Source organism: Eleutherodactylus coqui, chromosome 6 (assembly GCF_035609145.1).
Source record: "Eleutherodactylus coqui strain aEleCoq1 chromosome 6, aEleCoq1.hap1, whole genome shotgun sequence".
In the NCBI taxonomy this organism is placed as follows: domain Eukaryota; kingdom Metazoa; phylum Chordata; class Amphibia; order Anura; family Eleutherodactylidae; genus Eleutherodactylus; species Eleutherodactylus coqui.
The window spans coordinates 163,233,319-163,256,334 of record NC_089842.1 but is presented as its reverse complement, the minus strand read 5'-3'; the positions used below and the strand labels follow the sequence as shown (position 1 = coordinate 163,256,334).

At 42.0% G+C, this 23,016-nt stretch overlaps 1 protein-coding gene across 1 annotated transcript in view; it reads left to right on the top strand.

Annotated features, from left to right (window-relative positions):
* Positions 1 to 8,362: 8,362 nt before the first annotated feature.
* The window catches only part of LOC136631532 (uncharacterized), a 43,537-nt gene continuing 28,883 nt past the window's right edge, over positions 8,363 to 23,016 (top strand). The window contains exons 1-3 of the mRNA XM_066605814.1: positions 8,363 to 8,687; positions 11,896 to 12,430; positions 20,563 to 20,659. Of these exons, the coding sequence (XP_066461911.1) occupies positions 8,399 to 8,687; positions 11,896 to 12,430; positions 20,563 to 20,659 (921 nt within the window). The 5' untranslated portion in view covers positions 8,363 to 8,398. The remainder of the gene's footprint in view (positions 8,688 to 11,895; positions 12,431 to 20,562; positions 20,660 to 23,016) is intronic.

The window sequence follows — 23,016 nt, the reverse complement described above, 5'->3', positions numbered from 1 at the left end:
ATTGACTTCAATGGGGCTCGTTACTCGAAACGAGCTCTCGAACATTACCAAAAGTTCGACTCGAGCAACGAGCACCCGAGCATTTTGGGGCTCGCTCATCTCTAGTAGATACTCTTAAAGTACCAAACCTTTAAAGAGTTAAACTGTACAGCCCATTGAAAATAGCGCTGGCAATCAGTAAGTGCAGAAAAAACACTGGTCAAAGTACATCTGCATTAATAATAATAATAATAATAATCTTTATTTGTATTATACCGCATCTAAATATTTGTCAGCTTATCACACAGGTCATTCTTCATCAAAGTGGTCAAGATTTCAGTAAAAAATCCCTATACAAGTGAATGTTGTAATCGACAAAAATAATAACTGTTATACCCAATTTGTGTGCAGGTTAGGAGGAACTAGTAGCAGAAACTTAAACCAAGAGGAAAGTCCCCAGTGCAGCACATGACATGACACATACATAGGTCCTTTAATAACTACTAAAGAATGAAGGAAGGCATTGTCCACCTGAGATACCTTAAGAGCCATGATTGTTCTTCCAAACCACGCAAAGAGGGAAGCAGATTTATGATTATTGATAAAGCACTATTAAATTCCACAGAGCTGGATAGAGGATTTATTTATTAATGTTGGCTGCTTTCCTGAGCGGAGTTCAACACACCCATACAAAACGTCTTCTCATATAGACTGTGGAAACTAAGCAAGTGTACTAAAAATATTTGGGGTGGGTTTATCCTTAAAAGGGATTTCTAATGAAAAAAAGGGGGATCCCTCTATGAGATCCATATTCCCTTAATAGGGCATGTGGACACTGGTGGTCTTGATGAGACAATGTCTTTTAATATCAAGTATCTTTGTAACTTTCAGATTTCTGTTTTTCTTACGTAAAGCTCCAAATCCCCAGTATAAACAGGTATTAACCCCTTTACACTACAGGATGTAAGTTTACTTCCTGGCAGGGTGGTAGTTGACGCAACTGGATGTAAACTTTCGTCCTGTGGATGGCTCAGGCTCAGAAGTGAGCCCGTGCCATCCCACAGCGGGAGTTGGAAGTGACTGATAGCTGGCCTCCCGCTGCAGCAGCGGGGATAAATAAGAATACCCATCCCCACTCTTGACCCCTTACATGCTACGTTCAATGTACATTGCCGCATATGAACGGTAATGTTATCGAGTAGACCTGATGGGTTGCCCTGACAACCGGACACCATACACTGGTTTCCGAACCTGCTATGGCTTTGATTGCTATTGTGAGCAATAATGCATTTCAGTACAGAAGTTAATTATTATAGCGATCAAAGCTTTTATGGTTCAAGTCCCCTACAGTGACATAAAAAATGTAAAAAAAAAACTGTGTAAAAAAAACAAAGAACAGAGAAAAAAACTTTATTGCACACTTTCCCGTTTAAAAAAATTTAAAAAACCCACATATTTGGTATTATGGCATCTATAAAGACCTGTATAATAAATTGAACACACTATTTATCCTGCAAGGCAAAAACAGTTTAAAAAAACTCTAAAAATGGAGGCAAAAAAAAAAAAAGAAGAAAAGTGAGCCAAAAAGCCGTATCTACCCCAAAATGGTACCAATAAAAACTAAAGCTCGTCACACAAAAAAGAAGCCATCACAGATTTTCATCTATGGACAAATAGGAAAATGGTAGAGCCAGCGCCTTGGGATTCAGAAAAAAGATGATCAAAAAGCTGTGAGATGATCAATCCACCTGTAATCCACAATGAGTGGAGAGCTGCAATAGTAAAGAATAAACCCCCCACCAAGAAGAGGTGGGGGTCATGCAATCCGAGAAAAGAATTTCCTATTGCGCTCATAAATAGATAGATGAGACTATACTCACTCAGGAGAGGGGAGAAAATCAACCTAGCAGTCCCAGGGTAGATATCTCCCCCATCCAAATCCAGGAAAGCTTTGTAAAGGTATGGTACAAGGTCCAACGTCCTAGGTCAGGTCCGTGGATATACCCCCAAATATTCTTAAAGTTTTATAATACATTATATTTACCAAAAAATTATATCAATAAAAACTACAGTTTGCCACGCAAAAAACAAGCCCTCATACGGCCGTGCTGACGGAAAAATAAAAAAAAGTTATGGCTTTTGAAAAGTGGAGATGAAAATCCCCAAAGCATCACCGTGTCCTTATGGCAAAATAGGCAGTGTGCTTAAAGGGTTAAAGGAAGTCTGTCACTTGATTATAGCAGTGTAAGCTGATTGTATTTTAAGGTTCGTCAGGTAGATGAAAATAAGTCTACCTATAATTTTTTCATCAAATGCTCCAATGGCAAAATATACTGCTTGCCATGTTTCCTGTGTGGTGTGCAAATGAAAGCTAAATTGTCCGATGGGCGGATCACTTCTTGCACTAGTCTGGACTGATTCCCCCTTTACTCTAAACATGCCCCTCCAAGTTTTGATTAACATCTCCAGGTTTGACCGAGCATTTCAAACAGTCTGTGCCTGCACCACACTAGCGGGTCTGGCGCAAGCTCAGTGACTCATTGGTAGCCGTTCACATCACAAATGACATCACGGGCGTATACCGTTCTCTTTGGAATGAAGCTTTCTTCACTTAGCCTGACAGCCGTGGGTGCTGGAAAGAGGATGCACATACGTGTGATGTTATTTACAACGTGGATGCCCAACAGTACCAAATCTATAAAGTTTTGGTTTTAAATGTACTACTACTTAAAAAAAGAAGGAAATTGCTTTCCGTCCCCACCTTTTGACCCCCATCAATGGGCCGGTGTAATGGCTTATTTTTTCTATTGATCCCATTTCAGGGTACGTAACATTTTCAGATTTTTTTCTTGATGCAACAACTTGAAATATAGTTGTTTTTTTTAACTATTAATATTGTTTAAATTTGCTGATAATTAAAACAAGCTTTATTAAACTTTTTTTTACTTTATTTAGTCCCCATGCAGAGCCTAATAGCAAGACATCCATTGGCAGGCCTAGGTGCCATCACAATCTTCTATCTAGTCAGTGGACCGTTTGTTGACAGAGGGAGCACCCTTCCTCTATCAGGCTATTTAAATGCTGCTATCGGTACTGACAAAGGTACTTAAAGGGTTATTGGCCAGGAACGGAATAAACTCCGACCCCAGCTGTTGAGGCTGGGTGTCTGCTTTTAAAAGCCACCAACACCCACTGCATATAAAAATGGCTTAGCTCCCAAGCCTGCTCTGTACAATGACACTCAATCGGCACACAAGGGTTTAAAAACAACATTCTTTCTGCTTTTGGTCAACACTAGAGGGAGATAAAGAGCCAACTGCAAAAGGTTTTATTATTGAGTTATTATTTAGTTCAATGTATAAACAATACAGAGTGTAGTTAAAAATACTGACCCAGAGCTCTCTCTCAATACTGGTGTCCTATATTAAAATAACAATAGCTTATGTGACTAGAAAGGCATGGCTGCGCCACACGATGGTATGGTTGCATGGGGCCCTTGGGGCCCCAGAATATGGATTTTAATTTTGTGCTGTGGCCTCTGTAAAAGAGAAAGTAAAACCCAATTGCAGAGTTGAAGAGTAGCATGTGAGAAGCAGATATCTGCTTTCCGAATCTCTCTAAGTCTTGTGGGATGTCTGCTATGACTGAAGTAAGGAAAGCGTACTCAGAGTGGCCTCCTTCTGCGATGATAGAGGCAGATCATCCAGAAAGTCATCCACTGTCGTCTGCAGGAGATCAGGTACTGATCCACGTGAAAAGTCCTTAGAATGAACACAGGCCCAACAATGGCTCCACGCATGTATTATAGCAGAAGGAGGACGCAACACTTAGAAAAACATGGCTTTCTACTTCTCACATGTTACTCTTCAACTTTTCAGTTAGGTTTTACTCTATCTCTTACAGAGGCCACAACACAAAACGGAAATCCATGTTCTGGGGCCCCCAGGGTCCCAAGCACCTTACCATAATGTAGTGCATCCATGCCTTCCTATTCAAACATGTTATTGTTATTTCAATACAGGACAGTATTGAGACATAGCGCTGGATCAGTGTTTTTGACTACAGACGGTATACTGTATAAGCAGTAACCTCCAAAGCTCCCTCTAGTGGTGACTACGGGCAGTAACATTTTAAAATTATTTCTATACAGTGGATCTGGAGCTCTGTATCAGATTCAATAGTTCCGATTGCTATCAACAGGTTAGGATATTAATCAGCACAATATTTTGAAGCCATTTGGATTTAAAAAAATGTGATCAAGAGTGGAAATATACTTTAGGTGTTGTCCAGGTTTAGGAAAACATGCCTGCTGTCTTCCAAAAGTAGAACCACACCTGTCTACAGGTTGTGTGTGGTACTGTAGCACAGCATTTACTTCAAAGGGGCTGACTTGCAATGGTGGGCACAACACTTATGCTAGTTTCACACGGGCGATCACGATTTTGCCGCGAGAAAATCATGGCAAAATCGCATCTTTGTTCTCATGATTTTTGAGCGTCAGCAATCCTTTTTTTGGAGAATAATCTCGCATCACATCGCTACCACCCATGATAAAAATTGCACGATTTTCTATCTCAAAAGTCAATCGGACTTTCTAATGTTAAAATCTCATCGAAAAGCGTGTTTGTTGCGTTGCGCTGTGATAAATAGAAGCCTCCATAGGGAAACATGGGAGATAAAAAACAAAACAAAAATGTACATCGCAGAAAGATAGAGTATGCCGCTATTTTTTGTTTTCTCAACATCACATCAGTGAAAACATCACTAATAAGAATAAAACCATTGGATATCATTGGTTTCCTAATCTACTTTTTTACTGACTATCGCATCAGGTGAAAATCGCTCAATTTTCTGTCAGGATTCTGCTATTTTCAATTCTGCATCAAAATCAACAAGTTAGCAGTGCAGATTTTGGGGCTAAATATTCCACAGGAGGAGATATTCCTCAACGCTGTTGCAGAATATTTAGTCCTGTGTGAAAAGTCCCTTAAGATTTTTCACATAATTTTCTTTCTTCATTAATTTTATTTTCCTTTGCTGACACTTAAAAACATCTTTTTATATTGATGTGTGCTCCAATTTTTGAATACTAATACATTTCTGGTGACTTCTGCAAAAAAGGTTTTTTTTTTATAGAAGTGTGGTTTTGCCCATGGCAAGCAATATCATTCTATTATAATAGCAATATCTAAATTTGGTTTTAATTTTAGTTTCCTAATTTCTGCGTGTGACAGACTGTGACTTGAATGTTAACCCGTGCGGTTTTAGGGGTGGGGTTTTCAAGTTGTTGAAAGTGAAGTTGCAAAATTGTGTGAATCTTCAGAGAGAACACTTCTCTCTAAACTTCTCCAAAATGCAGAGTGGGCTTGTCTGCTGGTCTTTATAGTTGAAATAATAAAAAGTGGAATATTTTATAATATAAGATGAACAGGAACAGATAGATAAATAGTAAGAAGGGGTTTTGGTGGGACAAAGTGGGATGGGGAATACACGGGCGACTTAATAGGGTACAAAAAGACAATCCCTCTTCATCCAGCTGTTGATATATATGAAACACAGTGCTCCAGAAATATCTAACCTGGATATCTTGGGTCTTTTTCTCACCACCGTGCATAATTTCTGTAAGGGCTAATGCCCACAAACGGATTATCATTGCGGTTCCCGCGGCGTAAATCTGCTGCTATTAGGTTCTATTGAATACACACGTGTGATTCTGCTGTGGACTTCCGTTGTGGAAAAAAAAATTGCGGCGTGTCCTAATTCATCGCGTTTTAATATAGTATTAATGGAGACCTCGGGATTTCCACGGCAGAATTATGCAATTGCTCGCGGGCACTCACGTTTTTAAATGCAGCACTCCTGCGGCGGAAATCCGCGGGCATATCTTGCTCCGTCCATGGGCATGAGGGATCAGTCACACGGGCGCATCGGCACCCGTACACCGACAATACGATTTCTCCCACCTGTTGCTTCTTCCCTCCCCTCAACTTGAATTTAAAGGGCTTCTTTCAACGACCGTATTTAAAAAAACAAACCAAAAAAAAAAAAGCTTTTTCCTGCACAGTTTGCGGAAATGAGTCGAGTTTTCCACGATGTTCTACTTTGCTGCGGACGGCTTCCATTGAAGTCACTGGAAGCCATCCAACCAGTGACTCATCCGCAATTGACATTGCGGATAGGCCGTGGGTACCCGCATCATTGCCTAGCGACAGCGTAAGAAGAATAAAACAAACCTTTATTTGTATAGCGCTAGCTTATTCTGCAACACTTTCAAACCATGGGGGAACACAATTACATGTGGTATACATATATTTGGAGAGAGACGGGGTGGGGGGTGGTTCAGAAGGTACAGGGGCAGGAGAGAAGGCATGGGGGAGCACAAAACAGTATGAAGATTAAATACAGTATTTAATTACTAGGAAACAGAATAGGGGGGGTGCTGAGGAGGTACAGGGGCAGAAGATGTATACGATTAGCAAAGTGGAAGGTGTGGGAGGCCAAATGGAGGGGCAGGGGCAAGTTGTCGGGGTGGGGGATTAGATCAAGAGATTTGGTATGGCTCCCTGAAGAGGTGCATTTTTAAGGCGCTTCTGAAAAAATCTGCACTGCCCATGACCGTTGGCGAGCCACATTCCGCTGTGCTCTCCCAGATGCGGAATCCGACCCAGTCATGTGCCGCCGGTCTTATTAGTTAGCTGATTAGATCTTTCATACAGGTATCAAAATGTTCACACATCAGCAGCACAACCTCATGTACAATCAGGGGGATGTGCTGCCTACGAATGCTATCTGTATGGGGACTAATGACCTTTTTAACATTTGTTCGTTCCCATACTGGCAATCTTCTGCCATATGTGAACAGCAGTAACAAGCACAGATTTTCACACTAATGGGTATTAGTGTAATATGTCGACATCAGAAGACTGGACATGCCCGGGATGAGCTAGAGGTAATGCCCAGGTCACGCCCACAGCCCCAGCGGCGTACCCAGCTTGACCGAGCTGCTGCCAAGAGCTCGGTGCATCATAGGGACACCAGTAACCACTTACATGCCGCGATCTATGTTGACCGCGGTGTGTAAAGGGTTTTCACAGAGGTTTTCACTATTTTTCGTCATCGTTCCCCCGTGATAAAAAAAATCATGGATGCCTGACGGGTTGTCATAGCAACGGGATGCCAGATACAGGCATCCTGCTTTGCCATCACCCCCGACATTAACAAGCTCCAGCAGCTGGAGATCTGGCTGTCAGCGATAGCCGACCTCCTGCTGCATCAGCTTGGGGGTGCTTCGTAGCAGTGACCCCTGCTGTTAACCCCTTACATGCCACGATCTATGTAGATTGCGGCTTGTAAAGGGTTTCAGAGAGGGAGCGCGTGCTCTCTCCGTGAGGTCATCGGACCCCCACAAGAAAAATCGCGAAGCGTCAACGGGTCACTGTGGCAACAGAACACCAGATACAGGCATCCTGCTTTGCTATCACCTTCACTGAGCCATCTCTCTTTCTCGCCAGCTTGGTGAAGATGTATGCGTCCCGCAGCCAATCTGGAGCTGTGAACGTTACCTGGGCTCTCCCTCTAGCTCAGCCCGGTCATGCTCACACTTCTGGTGGAGACATATTACACTGGTTTCCAATGCATTCCTTCACATTGGCAAATTTACGTTGTGTAAAAATGTCGCACCATAGAAAATGGAACATACGCAACTGAAATGCTCACTGGCGATTATACGCTGGGTAAAAAGATAGTTCTGGTTCTACTTTTTGACCAGTATACGGCGGCGAGTCCCATAGACTCCTATGGGAGCTGGGGAAAAAAAGGAGGGGGAAGCAGTTTAGCAGCGTCCAACGCTGCAAAAAGCTTACGGGTGCCTCTATTTAGGCATTTGAAGTCATTCCAAGGATTTTTGCTGCGCAAGGGTTTTCCGATTTTTTGATCACGGAAAATCATCCATTCATGAGAATTTATGACGCGGTTGTGCAAATGTAAAAAGCATACGCTCGTGTAACGGAGCCCTCATACTGAATTTCCTGCCTGTGTAAATCCAGAGATAGATAGATAAATAGAATAGATTAGATAGATACGAGAAATGGTAATATATAGTTAAAACTAATGACAAAAATTTCTGGTACCTCAATAAGTCTACGAAACACTACATATCTGGTTGGATTTATAAAAATACGATATAATGATATAATATTGTTATATTGTATCTCTAAAAGAAGAATTAAGACCGAGGTGGGAAGTTTATCTACACTCTATTAAGTCTTTAGGCTTTCTTTTTTGAAGTGAAAGTCATTGTCACGGACTATAAATTTCCTAGGCGTGGCTTTATTATTGGGATTACCCAGAAGGTGACTGAAGCAGATGGAGGTGGAGCAGATGCTGCCAGTGATTAGACTGCTGCTGTAGCAAGAGGGAAATGAGCAGACACAGCTTCTGTATCCATGGGACAACAGTAATGCCACATCCAGCTGTGCAGATGGGCAAGAAGAAAAACCCAATCAAAAAAGTACTGGATAAACTCAAGAACATCCACATGTCTCACCCTGAAGCTGGCCCCCTCCTGCCTCATAAAGGCCAGCCCAAAGAAAATCCAAGCCTGAAAAAACTCAAGAAAAGTCTAAAATTTGAGGTCCAAATAACAAATTATGTAAAACTGAAAAACAAAGTGAATCTTTGTGAACCTCAGGAGCATTGTAAATCTAAAGGTAAGTCTGTGTTTATAGAATATTGGGGAAGATTTACTAGTAAAATAGAATTCTGTTGACCATTGTGTCCTCAAAGGGGGTTTCCTATATTATGCACATTAAATGTAATCACTGTATGACTGAGAAGTGATAGAAATGTCTACTCGATTTTGTGCTTCAATTCCTTATTATTTTCAAGGTCTCCGCTTGCAGTCAGTGAATGAGAACACTCCTGTTTATGTTAAGAGGCTGCAAGCCCGTATAGATGTAATTCTATTCATGCAACTGAGGGTTTGTTACAATTTTATCCATTGTAAATAATGTTATGTTCGCTAAATAATCTGGAGGACAGACAGATACATTGTAGCAAACTACTAGAGAGATTTCTGCAGCTACTGTCCATGTATCAGCTCTGTGAATGAGGCTGGGTTTACCGGCTGTGATTGAGAGCAAGCAGAGGTTTTGAAACATAAAATATATACAAAGTTGTAAAACTTTTCTTTAATATGATGCATTAAAAAGAGTAAAATCCCTTTAAAATTAATTACAAGTGGCACAAAATTTATTACATCTCATACTACATTCACACGGGCGAGCGTGATATCTGTTTCTCAGCCTGATATTACGCTTGCCAATGTACGATGCAAAGCGTTTTTGATTAAAAATCGCATCACGTCACTTTTGTGAAATTACAATATTGACGTGCATGCTACGATCGCAAGTGTTTCCCATCCACCTCAATTGGAAGCAGTCCATCGCACTCACATGCACATCTCATGGCATGCAAGTGTCATGCGATGTCTTTTAAGGTCTCATTCAAAACAATGGCGGGGCGTTCCTGGGGAATGTCCACTGATAGAACATTCTGTAAGAAAAAAAAAGAAAATTTTGCTCATGTGAATGAATCCATTCAAAACAATAGATTTAATATTTGTGCGAGTTTTGTACACATCACATTGCACAAAAATCTGAATGTTAATCGTTCAGTGTACAGGGCCCTTGGGGTGGCTTTACACGGGACAACTAGTGGGCCCATAAGCGCCTGACAACCATCGGGCATCTTCTGTTCTTTCAGTGCTACAGTGAATATAAATGGCAGAATGATATGCAAATGATTTCACAACTAATTTATCAGCCTGTATAAACAGGCTGTACAAGCGAATAAGCAAACTCTGTCATTGTGCAAACAATTTATCGTTCCATGTAAATGGAGCCTAAAGCTGGGTTTAGACACAACGATTATCGCTCAACTGAGCGACTTTTGAGTGATAATCCTTGTGTGCCTTTTAGCGCAAGGTGGTCGCTCAAACGTTGAGTGATCACTTTGTACTCCGAGCGGGGGATACAGAAGACAAGCGGGGCCGCTTGTCTTCTGTATCCAGCTGATCTCTGCTTGGAGCGCCCGGGTGTTATACAGCTGAGCACTCCGAGCAGGGTATGCAGAACACAGCTGGACAGCTGTATTCTTCATAGCCCGCCTGTGTTCGGGGAGCGGAATACAGCTGAAACAATAATATCAGCTGTATCCCTCTGGGAACTCCTGATAAGTCTCTTCGTTGTCTTTCAGCACACTGAAAGACAACGATCAGCGATTCCTTAACAAAAACTACACGATGTCAGTGCAGTTACACACAACGATTATCACTCAAAGGACGGCTCTGAGCGATTTTTGAGCGAAAATCGTTGTGTCTAAATCAGCCATAAGATTTCATTCACATCTGAGTTTGGGCATTAGGTTTTCCTGTTCGTCATAAGTACAAGAAACCAGAATGCCAGTGAGGAACGCATCTGTTTCATGATGAGTACAAAGAGTGCCAACATATCTTATTGACCGGAATGGTATCCATTGGGTTTCCATCATGCTATGCAGAATTTTTCCCGACAAAGTAATGCAGTATGATGCTAGATCTGCGCCTGATGCTATGAACAGAGGCTTTGACAGAGATATGAACAAGTCCTTTCCTATCATGTTAAGGCTTTTTTAGCCTAAAGAGAGGTGCTTATAAAGCTAGTTACCCATCATTAAGGTTGGCCTTGATGTGGCGGATGGGCATACATGGATTAGATCAAATCGTGCATCAAGAACATTGCATTTTATGTGGTTAGTAAAAAAAACATTATGCATTTATTTTTCAAATATTAAGTGTGTATGAGTGCTGAAGCACATGTTTGTTACTGTATTTCTTGCAGCCATTGCTAATTGTGCACCTTCACACTTCATTTATTTGTTGTTTTGTATATGGATGCTAATAGATGTCAACTGGTAGCTAACGTAGATTTTAAATTGTGGCACATGGACTGCCCGAAGTTGCAACTGATATATTAGGTCTCTTCCACACGAGCGTATATTGGCCGCCGTTTTCACGGCCGGCTGATATACACTACGATCGGATGCATTGGATTCCAACGCATCAGATCACATGGCCATATTCCCGTGGCGTGAAAGGATCCGTACAGGTCAATATAGCGCCAAGTGCTTTCATGCCGGCCCGCAAAGATAGTCCTGGAACTATCTTTCGGGCCGGAATATGTTGGCCGGGGCATGGGCTTCTATGGGAACCAATGACAGCGGCCGGAGAAGGAAGGTGGGAGGGAGTTTAGCAGTGTGACGGCTAAACTCACTCCCTCTTCTCTCCTCCTCCCCTTCAGCTGCTTGCAATGGGAGGGAATGGGGTGGAGTTAAGCTCCACCCCATCCCAACCCCTTTCATTGCTGGCTGGGGACAAGGGGTGGGGGGAGGAGCTTAGTTCTGCCCCCATCCCACCCCCTTCCATTGTAAACAGCCGGACAGGAGGAGAGAAGAGGTGAGCCAGCGAGGGGGAGGCCCAACGTTATTGCGGCCTCGGCGTGTATGCGCCAGGGCCCATGCTGTTTAAATGGGTCACACAAATGTTAGATTTGTGCATCTGTTCAAACAGCGCCTGTGGACGCACATAAAAATGCCTACGGCGATGTGACAGAGCCCCTGAGAGGCTTTTATTAAAATTGCCGCACTTTACACCAATGCAGTCTTTAGTTACATTGATGTATATATTGCAAAGCCAAAATACACTTTAAATGGTGAACACCCTGTTTAAATGCAATCTGTGACCTAATCATGGTCGCTTCTTTTTTGTGTAGAAACCGCACAATTTTAGTAACTCTGTATTTAAGTGGTCTAAAAGTAGTTGAATATTCTAGCAGTATGCCTTTGCTTTTAATTAGTTTTTATGTCGGTTATATTTTTCAGAAGAACAGTTCAAAAGTTTGATGGGCAAAAAGGAATACTACAATGCTTGTTTATTTATCCATGATGTAGAGCAAAATGGAAAAGTGGATGTCAACGCATTGTATGAGGTTGTAGCCCAAGAGATGTGGGTATCCTTGACCCTGGCACTTGATGGTGATCACAATCAGGCTGTGAGTCTTCAGTCCATCTCTGAATGTATACAGTGGGCAAAGCAGCAAAAATGCAACAAGGGTCCTGACTGGGGCCCACAAGAATGGGCAAATGTGCTGGAGACTCTTTTTGAAAATGATATTAAAAAGTACAATCCACAATTTGAACTTAAAAAAGGCCTAAACCACTATCTGCTCGGACTTGAGAAGAACAGCTCAGAGATTATAACAAGAATGCAGCAATTTCCAGAGGTGCTGACTGCTGCCTACCTGAAGTGCCTCCATGTTGCATTGCTTAATCAACTCAAGTTGTTTTTGGCCGATAAGAAGATGAAATTTGAAGATCATGTGCTGCTGTTTAAATGGGCCCATAAGGAACATAGAAGGTGCAGTATATTATGGCAATGCCTATATGTTTAGGCGACCTTCCAGTTCTAGGACAAAAGTCTGTCCCAGAACAGAGAGGGAAGCGAGTATCTTATCTGCAGATGTTCTTCTCTGCCTGCCCTCCAGCCCACCAGTTCTGGGTCCCGTTTTCAGCTGTCCAAGATGGCCAACACAATCTTCAAACTATCTAATCCCTATAGTGCATTAGTAGTGTGAGTAGTTAGAAATTTCAGTAATCATATTGGACAGCAGAAAATGGCACCTGGAGCTAGCAGATTGGTAGGACCGCAAAGAACAACTGCGGGTAATATACTCTCCTTACCCTCTGGTTCCAAGTCAGGATTTTGTCCCAAAGGCGGGGGATTGCTTTAATTATTATGAAATGCCACTTTATAGGGGCTTTCCATCTAAACACTTCTATGTTAATTAAACATGATATATGTGTTATTGATGAAGATCAGAACTATTTATTTCAGTGGCAAGTGGTCACATAGTCTCCTCTCTGCTGGTAAAAGGAACTACAACCCCATTGTTCTTGGGGAACTACAGCCCCATTGGTGGAGGTCTCAGTAGGACCCAGAGAATCAGACTTTCATGACACGCCAAATGGTCCTTCTGTATCTGTACTACTGCATACATTACAATGCCTTTAAAAGTAGTGGCAATTTTCCAAACCCCTTGGGAACTTTAAAAACCACCATATCATTCCCTTAATAAAGTGGAGGAGATTTAAATGGACTGTGTCAGCTCCTATGAGCCCCATAAGCTAAATCTAAGGGCTGAGTCAGAAGAGGTGAGTGTTATATTTCCCTTCCCCATGGTTCCTCTGCTGTTCTCTGTCAGTCACCACTGAATGCTCCCACGGACTACCTGACGTGCATTCAATGAGAGGACTAGTTCTCGCATTCTATGCACATGCCATGTAGTCTGTGGGATGCAATGCAGCCATGGCTTTGATGGAGAATGGTGGAGAAGGAAAGCATAAGACCCACCTTCACAAACAGCATGTCATCTCCTCTGGACCCATAAGTTTAGCTCATAGAGAATGACAGAGTTCTTTTAAAGTTACGACAGAGCCTATAACAACCAATCAAATTACTATACTTTTCCTTTTCCAAAAGGATCTCCAATTACTCTGGTTGCTACTATAAACGGCTTCACTTTTCCTTAGCATGAATTTTGAGAAATCCTTCCAATATCTTTCAGCCTTGATATCTTAACATAAGGATATTGGAGAGGTCATCAAAAGTTTTATATAGGATTAGAAAATTGGGGCCCTTTTTCAAAAACCTTGCCACACCTCTCTACACGTTCTTAGTCTGGTATTGCAGCTCATCTCCATTGAAATTAATGGAACTGAACTGCAGTACATCACAGTTTGAGAATGGGTGTAGTGCTCTTTTTGGAGAAAAGCGAGCATGTTTTACTAACTCTGTACAACCAATTTAATTGTATCACACATAATGCTGGACACTAATAGCCATAGCACTGTAGTGCTCAACCGAAAGAACTAGCCCTAGTAGTATCTATCAATCGTACTGAGCCTAGTAATACCTATTACTAATGTCATTCACAGATATAGATTACAATTAAAATTAATAACTTTTATTCACAATTGATTAAAATTAGGGCCACATAAATCATATAACAAACAAAAACAAACGTGGACTGACAACATGGATCGTACGAAGGTTTACAGTTAACTAAAATCCCCAAGTCCTTTTCCATGTCAGTGTTTGCCAGTGATTTCCCATTTAGTATGTAATGGTGACACATTGGTCCAGCAATTTATGGACTTTGACCAACGGGTCTATCTGACTAGCCCTTCACCTCTGGGCACGATTCATATTGCGCCATAGAAGGGATTGTCTTCCGAGATTCCTTCTGGGGATAGGGAGCTGGGACATTCAACTCCCACCTACTTGCTTTGAGACTCATATATGCTAACTGGTCTCGCTGCAACTAGAAAAGATCTCAGATAAATACTTATAGGCTACCATTGGTCCCTTTGCTAATCCCTCTAGCAAAGTGACCCCCTATACCAAGTCTCGTAGCCGAGACGAGGGAAGTAATAGGAGGAGAACTCTGCTTGAATCATTGATATAGTCTTATTCCCTTTTAATAAAAATAAGGACTACCAACAAGGGTCTCATTCACCACAATAGGACTAATAGGGATAATCACGTAATTTTTAGGGCGATCCTCGGCCCTGCTCCTGAGGAACCGCCCCAGACAGGGATGGAGAAACGCGTCGAGCCAATACCCTATTCCTAAAAGAATTGAAATATGAAAAGACACTCGAGTAATCGCCTACCTTTGGAGTAATTATCTCACTCCTAAACATTAAAAGACTTTAGAACGTCTGAGCGATTACTGAGTGACTATTCGAAATACGTACACCAATACCTGAGAGATTACTCACTGTGTGAAACAACTCCTTTATTGTCAACCAATACCCTATTTCCCAAAAGAGTTGAAATATAGAAAGACACTTGAGTAATCGCCTACCTTTGGAGTAATTATCTCACTCCTAAACATTAAAAGACTTAAGAACGTCTGAGCGATTACTGAGTGACTACTCGGTCATTAACGTTGAAATACTACACTAATATCTGAGTGATTACTCACCGTGTGAAACAATTCCTTTATTGTCAACGTTGAAATACACAAACCCTGAGTGATTACTTACCTAATATGGTGTAACACATACCTCTGATTAACTATATGATCCTTACTGTATAAAGGTGTATTGAAAGCGGCGACAGAAATGGTCAGTGGGTCTCCAGCCATGAACCATTATCCTAGACTGGAAACCTGATACCTTCCGACCATTCTTCTCATTGTGACGTACCGCTATAAACCAGTGACCCAGTCCCCTAATTTTGTCAATAGGGGTTAACCCGACTGGTTACTCGAGGGGAATTCAGACCCTCATTTCATCCGGTCACTGAGTTACGGAGTACGATCCATGTTGTCAGTCCACGTTTGTTTGTTATATGATTTATGTGGCCCTAATTTTAATCAGTTGTGAATAAAAGTTATTAATTTTAATTTTAATCTATATCTGTGAAGGGCGTTTCTATGACCATATAGATTTGGAATACCACTGTGATTTCTATTACTAATGTCAGTCTAAGGGTTTTTTCACATGGATGTATATTGGCTGGGTTTTCATGCCCGGCCAATATAGGCTGCCCCTCTCTGCAAGGGGAGGAGGCGGGACGGGGCGGGAGCTAGTGTGCTGAGCTCCCGCCCCCTGCCACTGTTTGCAATTGGAGGGTGCTGGACAGGGGCGGAGCCAGGCTTCACCCATCCCACCCCTCCCATTGCAAACAGCAGTGAGGGGTGGAGAGACGGCGAGAGCTCAGCACACTATCTCTTGCCCCATCCCGCCTCCTCCCCTCACAGAGAGGGGCAGCGTATATCGGCCGGGCATGAAAACCTGGCCGATGTGCGTCCATGTGAATAAGCCATAAGGCCCCATTCAAACGGGTGTATATATGCGTGTTTTTGCACATGCAGAATTTGCATGTGCAATACCCAGGGAATAGAACCTATTGATTTCAATGGGTTCACTCACATAGGCGTATTTTTTCCTGCACAATATTCAATACTGACTGAACACACAATGTAAGGACTGTGCCATTTATACTGTAGTTAAATATATATGTGTCATAGGGGAAAGTCAAAAGTTTTGATCACTGGGGGTCCAGCTGCTAAAACCCCCACTGATTGCTAGAACAAGCCAGCTAAAGCATTCATTGGAGTTCTGTCACTATTAGTTAGCTGAAGACAAGCTCAATAAACAGCCTATGTACCTGTTTTCAGCTATCAGTAAAGACAGCGGGTGGATGAGTGCTCCAGCTGGCTCATTCTAGCAATCGGCAGGGGGTATCACAGTTGCCAGACCACCAGCTATCAAAATTTTTGACTTGTCCCTGCGATGTGTCAAAAGCTTCTAGAAAGCGCAGTAAGGCTAATTTCACACGGGCAAGTGCGATATCGGGCAGTGTATCACGGCCCGATTTCACGCTTGCCAAGATATAATGGATGTGAGGCGATTTTGGAACACAACCACCTTGCATCACTTCAGGGAAGTAGTGATCCTCTGACGCGGCTAATTGCATTGTTCCTCCCATTGTTTTCAATGGGGAAACCTTGTATTGCACCATACCATGTGCAACTAGCACGTGGTGCCATGCTGCCGCAGACCCCATTGGAATCAATGGGAGATGCAATGCTAAAGTACGCCGAAAGATAGGACGTGCCACGATTTGTTTCTCGCATCACATCGTGGTGCGATGTGGGAAAACATCGTTCATGTGTCAAAAGTATGGGGTTCATATCTGTGCATCCTGCAACGCACAAATCTTGCAAGGTTTTCTGACACGTGTAAAGCCAGCCGTCACTTTAAATATTTAACTGCTGATGTCAAACACAATCACAGATCAAGAACACTATTCAAACAGAAAATGAAACTTTCTAGTGACTGGGAGTTTCCCATTTATCCAGGCTGGAAATTCCTCATCCGAAGAACTTGTTTAGATTCTATTACAGTATATCTTGGAAACATGGAATTCTTTCTAAAGAGCAGGATGCCAGAGGATTGCGTCACCAGTATGAGTAATAATATACAGTACTAGCTGATATACCCAGCTTCGCCCGAGTTAATTTGATACAGTGTTTACGTGTTGTTCACATGGAAAATTTTATGAAGTCAAGGTTATTTGGAGGAACCGAGGAATAAAATATGTATACACATAGAGGAGCATTAGATTCTCTTCAAGCTGCATGTACCGATGTCCCTCTGCAGAATGTGCCACCCCTCCCACTCTCTTCACTTAGGACGTACAAAATGCTTGCGCCAAATTTCACGCTTGTACGACATCGGGAAGTTACATTACATAGGGGTGCACTTACTTTTGCAATTAGCAGTGAGTAATCGAGTTGTGACCCCCCCCCCCCCCCCCTTTACTTTTCTTATTTAGGACCTAATGAATGCTCATGCCAAATTTCACGCTTGTACAAGACCGGGAAGTTACATTACATAGGGGTGCCAATACTTTTGCACTTAGCATTGAATAATCAAGTTGTGACCCCTTTACTTTTCCTATTTAGGACCTAAAGAATCGTTGTGCCAAATTTCATGTTTGTTCGACACTGGGAAGTTAGAGAATGAGATTAAATACACTACACAGGGGTGCCAATACTTTTGCACTTGGCAGTGAATAGTCGATTTGTGATCACTTTACTTTTCATATTTAGGACCTAAAGAATGATCATCTCAAATTTCATGTTTGTACAACAGAAGTTACAGAATTAGTGGCGAGTCAGTCAGTGAGGGCTTTCACCTATAAATAAATAAATATATATATATATATATATATATATATATATATATATATATATATATATATATATATATACATACACACACACATATTATATATGTATTATATATAGATAGATTTTTTCTTTAAGTTATACTTGACTTTTTACCACTGTCATATGTACGTTCACTATTCTGTGCTCATTTCTTACTATATCAGAGCTCTGATTTTCTAAAAACGAACTCCAAATGTCCTTCATAGACTTAAAGTGACACTATGGGGCTGAAGAAAGATGGCTGCACGGCTTGTCTGACTAGCTACCTGATGCACACTGTGTACCTGTCTACATTGGTAGTCTAAGACACTACGTCAGTGTTTCCCAACCTCTTTTCAAACTTGAGGCCCCCTTACAAAAAGGGTGTGTGGTCAGGGGTGTAACTAGAGGAGGCAGAGAGGGGGCAGGAGTTCAGTTCCTGCTCCTGGCTCTTCCATCCTCCCCCCCCCCCCTGCAGATGAGCCGATATACGTTCGTGTAAATCCAGCCTTAATATATGAAACAAAGCGTAAAAGTTGACATATAAAATGAGAATGATTGGTCTGGGCGAGAATTTGTGTAAATGCATAAGTAACTCGCTCAATGATAGAAAGCAGAGGCTGGTTAATAATGGTATATACTCTGATTAGGGCACCGTTACTAGTGCAGTACCACAGTGGGCAGTATTGGGCCCTCTTTTTATTAATATATTTATTAATGACCTAGTAGAGGATTGCATAGTAAAATAGCAATATTTGCAGATGATACAAAACTATGTAAAGAAATCAACACAAGAAAGGAAGCAGGGAGATTGCAAGAGGATCTGGATAAGTTGGGGGCTTGAGCAGAAAAGTGGCAAATGAGGTTAACACTGATAGATGTAAGGTTATGCACATGGTCAGGGAAATACATGTCACCATTACATACTAAATGGGAAATCACTGGCAAACACTGACATGGAAAAGGACTTGGGGATTTTAGTTAACTGTAAACTTAATTGAAGCAATCAGTGCCAGGCAGCTGCTGCCAAGGCAAATAGGATCATGGCATGCATCAAAAGAGGTCTACAGGCACATGATGAGAACATTGTTCTTCCTCTTTACAAGTCACTGGTCAGACCACTCATGGCATATTGTGGACTGTAAGGTTGGGTTCACAAGGGACGGAATTGCCACGGAACTTCCGTGCGAAATGTCCGCACGGCAATTCTGCCCACGGCTCCTAATCCTGGGATTAGTCAGCAAACTGGTCGAGATTTCGCCGCGCAGAAACGGACATGCGGCACAGAAAACAAAGACACAGCATGTCAATCCTTTTTCATTTGCGAGGCGGCCTCTCTCCTCTCTATGGGGAGAGATGGCCGCAGCAGAAATGTAGGCAAACTTTTTCAGCGGAAATCTTGAGTTTTTTTCGGTGCGGCCATTCCGTGAGAATTCCGCTGGAAATCCATCCCGTGTTACCCCAGCCTAACAAGAGGGCATCCTCTACGTCTAGAGGAAAGAAAGTTTCTACACCAATATAGAAGGGGGTTCTTTACTGTAAGAGCATTGAGACTAGAACTCTCTGCCTGAGGACTTGGTGATACAATATTATATGCTATAATCACTTAGGATTTCAGAAGGGTTGTTGATCCAGGGATTATTCTGATTGCCAGATTGGAGACAGGAAGGATTTTTTTTACCTTAAATGGGAAAAATTAGCTTTTACCTCATAGTTTTTTTTGCCTTCCTCTGGATCAACATGGTGGAGGGGGGGGGGGGGGGAAGGATGAACTCGATGGACATATGCCTTTTTTCAGCCTTGCATGCTATGTTACATAGGTAGTAAACTTTTAATCCAGGTTTAGTTTGGGCATTGATAAATGCTGTGTTCCTGCAGCCACATGTGTTCCTCTCATGGCGGCTTCCAGGAGGCATTTTCCAGCAGGATATTGCTCGGCCGCACACGGCAAGGGTGTCACAGAAATACTTCCACCTCATTGCCATACTTCTGTGCCCTGCCCGTTCACCAGATCTATTGCCAATGGAACATATATGGAACCATCTGGGACACCAACTTTGACAGCCTACAAGTTTGCATAATCTAGAGGCTCAGTTACAGCAAATGTGGACAGATATGCTGCAGGATACCATACAGAACCTGTATGCCTCCATGCCCAACTGTATCACATCTTGCATCCAAGTTAGAGATGGTACAACAGGGTACTAGAGCCTCCATGCCCTCATGTATCTCATCCTGCATCCAAGCTAGAGGCAGTACAACAGGGTACTAGAGCCTCCATGCCTGCCCGTATCACATCTTGCATCCAAGCTAATGGCGGTACAATAGGGTACTAGAGCCTCAATGCCCACCCGTATCACATCTTGTATCCAAGCTAAAGATGGTACAACAGGGCACTAGAGCCTCCATGCCCTCCTTTATCACATCTTGTATCCGTTCTTGTATCAAAGCTAATGGCAGTACAACAGGGTACTAGAGCTTCAATGCCTGCCTGTATCACATCTTGCATCCAAGCTAGAGACGGCCCAACAGGATACTATGGTCTCCCTTCAAGTGTTCAGTTTTCCATGATAAATTATCCTTTTGCTCTGATATAGCAATTACTTATATCAATGCCACAATCACACATAAAAAGTTTCATTCAATTCTGACAACTTTTTTCTTTTTTTACAAAGTGTATATATAAAGTGGCTTTTGACGCTGTATCAGAAAAATACAGCACTAACTGCTCTATAAATAATACAATAATATCTACTTGCACTTGCAGGCTGTGTATATGTAGGGTTGGATCAGAGGACTTTGATCATATGCTATTTGGAAACTGGTTCTTGGACAGCGGGAATAAGATAGCATCTACTGGACGTGTAAGTTATCCTTATTTTCACAAATATGCCAAGAGATAGCGAAATATTTCAGAGACTTTCTGATTGAATAATTAGCAGTCTGATATACTGTTGTCTGTTAGTACTGTATCAGGGCATTGTTGGGACTCAGTACAGGTACTGCACTGTACCATTAATATTATGGATACTTTGATAATCTGTCGATAGTTTTGCAGAATATCTAAATGCACCTACAGGTCACCTTCTGCTACCTGTACATTTGAGCTAGTGCTACATTGCGACTTTGGTCATGTGACGTGAAGATCACAGTGTCGCACTGCAACATCTCATCTAATGATTATCAATGTGACCTAAAGCAAGCACAACATGACAGTCACACAACTTTTCTAAGTTTTAATGTTGTGTGACCAAAATTGCTATGCAGTCCAAGCCTAAGGTTTCAATTAGACAAGTGGTAGCGACCGCTGCTAAGATTTGTGTAGTAGCCCCCTTATTCTACTTTGTGAATGTTTATGAAGAACTTATGGCAGGGATAAGAATTTGCACTTTTTCCCAGTGGCTGGTGTTTTTTGAACAAACTTCCACCACTCCCAACCTCTTCTTGTGTAAGAACCTGATTACACTCCATCTGCCTCGACCATTGCTTACTGTTCTCTCATATGACTTTGGTAACTTGTTTGCTTTTCAGCTATCACGAATAAGGGGCTAGTCCAAAACCATGACCTGAACATCTTGTGAGGCTTAAGAATAAAAGTTACCCCACTGAAAGTTGTAAAAGTTAGTAAGGTGGGGGTCTAACCTCTGGCTATTGGGAAGGGGAATCCTACCTCCATGTGTCCCAATAAGATGCCATCCATACATAAAGCTAGCAGCAGGTCCTCATTACCTTTCTGTAGGGGAAATAAAGCCTTCTGCACCACGCACTAAAATCAATGGACCTCTGTGTAAGGCATAGGTCCTCCAGAGGACATGGAGAGGGGCTGAGTAATTGATAGAAGATAAAACTTCCTGTGTATTCAGTCTGTGCACTGGTGTTGGTTGAACTGTCATACAGAAGACTCATAATTTACTGCAAAGAACTGTAATATCAAAAGTAAAAAAGAACGCGTGACTGAAGTGAAATTATGACACACATTACTCAGAGGCTATAGTGAAAATAGCTAATGAGATTTACAGTACATACTGCCTACAAGTACAAAGTGCAAAGTAATGCGAACAGTGAGCCTGCCCTATAGTCTCTTAACACTAGTTACAGTAACTAAGAGTTATATTCTATACTAGTAGATAGCTCATCCCGTGATATATGCATGCATGTATATATGCCGGCAACATGGTTGTGTTATCAACTAAACACAGCTTTCATAACGCAGCTATGTGCCAGTACCAAGCCTGGAAAAACGTAGAGTGGTGGAAAAAGACATGGTGACATGGTGACCTACACATTTGAGGATATGGTGCTGGAAGGTGGCCCGACGGGCAGGAAAGCACATACAATTTTACCAGCGAAGAGCAAAGGTATGTTTCAAGTAACCCAGAAATTTTTGAAATGGGCAGAGGAAACCCATCTGGGTGCCAGCCTGCTGATGTTGCCTGCCGCGAAAGAGATTGCCCACGCTAAACTAAAATGCATAAAATAGGAACAGGGAACTACGTGGAATGAACATTGGCAAATTTGACATTCTAAAGAACGAATTGCAATGATTAAACATCGACCTTCTGGAGATCGGTGAACTTCACTGGACAGGGAACAGATACTTTACCAGCACTGATTTCACAGTCTACTACTCAGGAAATGAAAACATATGTAGGAATGGTGTCGCCTTCTTCATGATCAAAAAGACTAGTAAAGAATCATGACCATCTGTATCAACAGAAAACCTCACGCCACATCCGTAATACAAATTTATGCCCCTACCACTGATGCAACAGATGAACAAATCAAAAAATGGTATGCTGACATCCAAGAAACCTTGCAACAAATCCCCAAAAAGGACACTGTTTACATCATCCGTGATTTCAATTCAAACGTTGGCGCTGAAGAAGAAACACCAATAGTAGAGAAATTCTGCTTAGAAGAACAAAATGATGCCAGTGACAATTTTTCCAATTTTGCTACGAAAAGCAATTTTTTGATTATGAACAGATTGTTCACACAACCAAAACCTCACTTATATAGCTGGACGTCTTCTAACGGAATTCACAGAAATCAAATTAATTACATCTTGGACCCCCAAAAAGGAAAAAGTCCAGTTCTAGCAGCAAAAATGTTCCCGTGCGCAGATTGTGGTTTTGACCACCAACTCTTCGTTACCAAAATCAAACTACTGTTCTGCAATCGCAGAAAAGCAGCAGCTGCATTGCAGTTCAACACTGACTCT